Raw genomic sequence first — 3,322 nt, 5'->3', positions numbered from 1 at the left:
CCTGGAACTCACTTTGTAGACCAGACTGGCCTCGAACTCAGAAATCTGCCTGCCTCTGCCTCCTGAGTGCTGGGATTAAAGGCGTGCGCCACCACGTTCAGCTGACATATGATAAATACTGAGAACCAAACTGTCTTCCAAAGCTAGGCCTTTTGAGAGCTCTGAGAATCAATGAGCAGGTATATTCTTCCACTTGGCAGGTAGAGAATGCAGATCTCAGAGAAGCATTACAGACCACACAGAAATTGGACAGTGCCAGGAGTAGAGAAAGAAGCTTCAGGAACATTACCAATGCCACGGATGGGCTGGTAACCCCAAGTGTTTGAGTTAAGAAGAGGACTTGTGTTGGGGGAAGTAAGGGAAGAGGTACAGGGGAGTGGAGTCAAGAAGGCAGCTAAGGGACTGGAGAGATGACTCCGCAGTCATGAGCACTGGCTGCTTTTGCAAAGGTCTGGGGTTCACAACCATCTGAGGGGATCCAGCGCCCTCTCAGAGCTCCCATGAGCACTGTACACACATAGTACACACACATAAAGTCAACCACGTATAGACATAGAGTAAAAATATATGAATCCCTTAAAAAAAAAAAAAAAAAAAGGGGGCTTTAATAAATGACCACTAGGGGAAGAAACTGGAACCTCTCCCTTTAATTAGCAATGCATTCTAGGTACTTATTCCCACCCCCATTGATTATTTAAATAAATATGCAACTGGTTTCTGTGTAAAAAGAGAGACTACATATTATCAGATGATTAATTGCTCTTAATCTGAAACCAACTTGGTTAAAGTTCAGGATGCCCCTTATCTCCAGAGCGTGAGTGAACAACAGCACCCCTTGTATTTATGATTTTCCCTGATCCGCAATTCAGTCAAATGGATGACACAGTTATTTAGAATTTTCAATGGACTTTAGATCTGTTGAAGGAACAGTCTGTTATCTACTGCTCCTCTGTACTTCTCATACCATCAAATCAGTTAGCTGGTTCCCAAACACTCCTCCTCATCATCATCCTTGTCCTCCTCTTCCTTTCCCCCTCCTCCTCTTCCTCCTCCTCCCTTTCCTCCCTCCTCTCTTTCCCCTCCCCATCTATGTGTGTGTCTGTCTGTGTGTCTCTATGTCTCTGTTACTCTGTCTCTTACACACACACACACACACACACACACACACACGCACACACACACCACGATCTGTTTAAAATGGAACAAGGGTCACTTTTCTTAGGTAGTCATTATAGCCAGAATAGAGGTTAAGCTTACATTTCATTCCAGTTGACCAAAAAGGAGAATGACTTTGTGACTGGCAGGGACCTGCAGCTTTTCACTTGGCACAGCTTCTTCCCAGCATATGTGAGCCAGCAGGAAAACGAAAATGCTTTGTAGCTGAAAAGAAACATTGATCCAATAAACTCAACACATGAAAGAAGATAGCTTCCTGAAAGGGGTCAATTATTGTTATTGTCCAAGTTGAACAACAAAAATATATTTGTTTGTGCAAAATGTGCTTTAAAAGACGCTATAAAAATTTATGTTGGGTATGTCAGGAAGACTGCAAACAGGCAGCCCCATAACTTTCCTTTGTCTGTCGTGACACCAGTTCAACAACACAATGACCTGCTCCCTCTGGGAAATCCAGAAACCTGGATTGTAAGGGTTCTGTACTGAGATGGCAAGAGCAGTTACATCAGAGCAACCATGGATATTCACAAGGTTCAGCCTCAACCCTTCCTCACCTGCAACTTGTTTGTGTGTGTGCATTTGTGTGCACGTGTATGTGCATGTGTGTGTGTGTGAGTGTGCAGTAGGCAAGGGTGTCTCATAACACCTGGATACCCCTCAAGATGGGTGAAGAAGTGAATTGCATCTTAGGAGAAGCAGACACAAGACTGAAGTTATTCCCCTGTTAATTCAAATGCTGATGGGAGAAGGTAGAGAGAGAGAGTCAGGGCCTCTGAGAACAAAGAACATCAATTCCTGCATTTTGTGTGATGCTCCTTGCCCGTGTTTTTTGAGACATTGTCTTTCCACAGCCTAGCTTGGAATTTGCTCTGAAGTCTGATGTGGTCTTCTAGTCTCATCTGCTCAACTTCTGGACTACAGGCACCAACCACGATAGAAACTTTTTTTTAAAAAAAAATTATTTCCATAAGTTGACATTTACAGTACAAAATAATGGTTTCTTTGTGCTATGCTCATGCATGCATATAATAAAGTGTTTATTTTAGCTGCATTCAGTATCCCACTACCTTTCCCCATCCACCCTTCCTTTTTTTTGATCTTCTTTCATAATAACCTCCCTTTTATGTTCTTGTGCACCAATTTTCCTGCTAGATCCTACATTTGATACTAAACATATGGTGTTTATCCTTCTAAGTCTGGACTGTTTTGCCTAACCTGATCTTCAGCTTCATCCTTCTTCCTTGCAAAGGATATGATTTCATCCTTATTCATGGTACAGTGATACTCTACTGTGTTGAAATAGAATCTTTTATCTATGTTTATGTAGTTGGAAGTTTATCTGATTCCATAACTTGGCTATGGTGGGCAGAGTCACCTTCAACAGGGATATGTGTAAGTCACATAGTAGGTTCTTTGGGGGCTAGTAGAGCTTCACAGTAGTAAATCTGTGCTTCTTTGAGAAATCTCCGCAGTGAGTCTGTGCTAGCCTGCATTCCCATCCAGTGTGCACGAAGCTGGCTTTTCACCATATCCCTCCTGTGGCTGTTGCTATCTCTTCTGCTTCCTGTGGTGGCAGCTCTGACTGGGGCAACACAGAATCTTTGATGTGCATTTCCTTGAGGTGAAGGCTGGAGACACCCAGCACTTCTCTCTTTTCTGTTCTTGTATGCACTTCAAGATTTTCATTTTTTTCACTGTGAAGAATGCCTCTGAGATTCAGGAGGGGACTCCATTGACATGATAAGACAGCTTTTGGAAATATGACCAATTTCCTTCCAAACTAACCTCGCTAGACTATCGACTTAGAAGAGCCTTTCTATGGTCTATGACCCTCTTCATTGTCTTCCTCAGTATGTATGATTTTGTCTGGAGAGTTCTGTCACACATTTGCTGAGGTTGTTGGAGGAATTAGACAGCTTTTGTTTTGTTTGTTTCTTATTATTTTTTTCCCTACTATTTCTGTTGTAATGAGGTTAGGAAAGGCATGTAGTAAAACATCATGTTTTCTGAGGTTCTTTTGTATGTTTGTTTATGGTCAGATCTAAGATCCCATTATTCTCCTTTAAACATAAGTTCCTATTTATGCAAACAGATAATTTGATAATTTGATTCACATTCCTAATTGAATTCCTTTTTTTTTTTTTTT

At 41.7% G+C, this 3,322-nt stretch overlaps 1 protein-coding gene across 4 annotated transcripts in view; it reads right to left on the bottom strand.

The window, feature by feature from the left end:
- Positions 1–3,322, bottom strand: part of Pik3c2g (phosphatidylinositol-4-phosphate 3-kinase catalytic subunit type 2 gamma) — a 333,974-nt gene that overhangs the window by 229,124 nt on the left and 101,528 nt on the right. For all 4 annotated transcript variants that reach the window (XR_003843304.1, XM_029535677.1, XM_021191148.2 and 1 more), the window contains one exon: positions 1,258–1,380. Coding sequence is in view for 3 of the 4 variants with exons in the window: in XM_029535677.1 (XP_029391537.1) it covers positions 1,258–1,380 (123 nt within the window). In the remaining variant the exon portion in view is untranslated. The remainder of the gene's footprint in view (positions 1–1,257; positions 1,381–3,322) is intronic.

Source organism: Mus pahari, chromosome 2, assembly GCF_900095145.1.
Source record: "Mus pahari chromosome 2, PAHARI_EIJ_v1.1, whole genome shotgun sequence".
Taxonomy (NCBI): Eukaryota; Metazoa; Chordata; class Mammalia; order Rodentia; family Muridae; genus Mus; species Mus pahari.
This window is presented reverse-complemented; position numbering and strand designations above follow the sequence as displayed.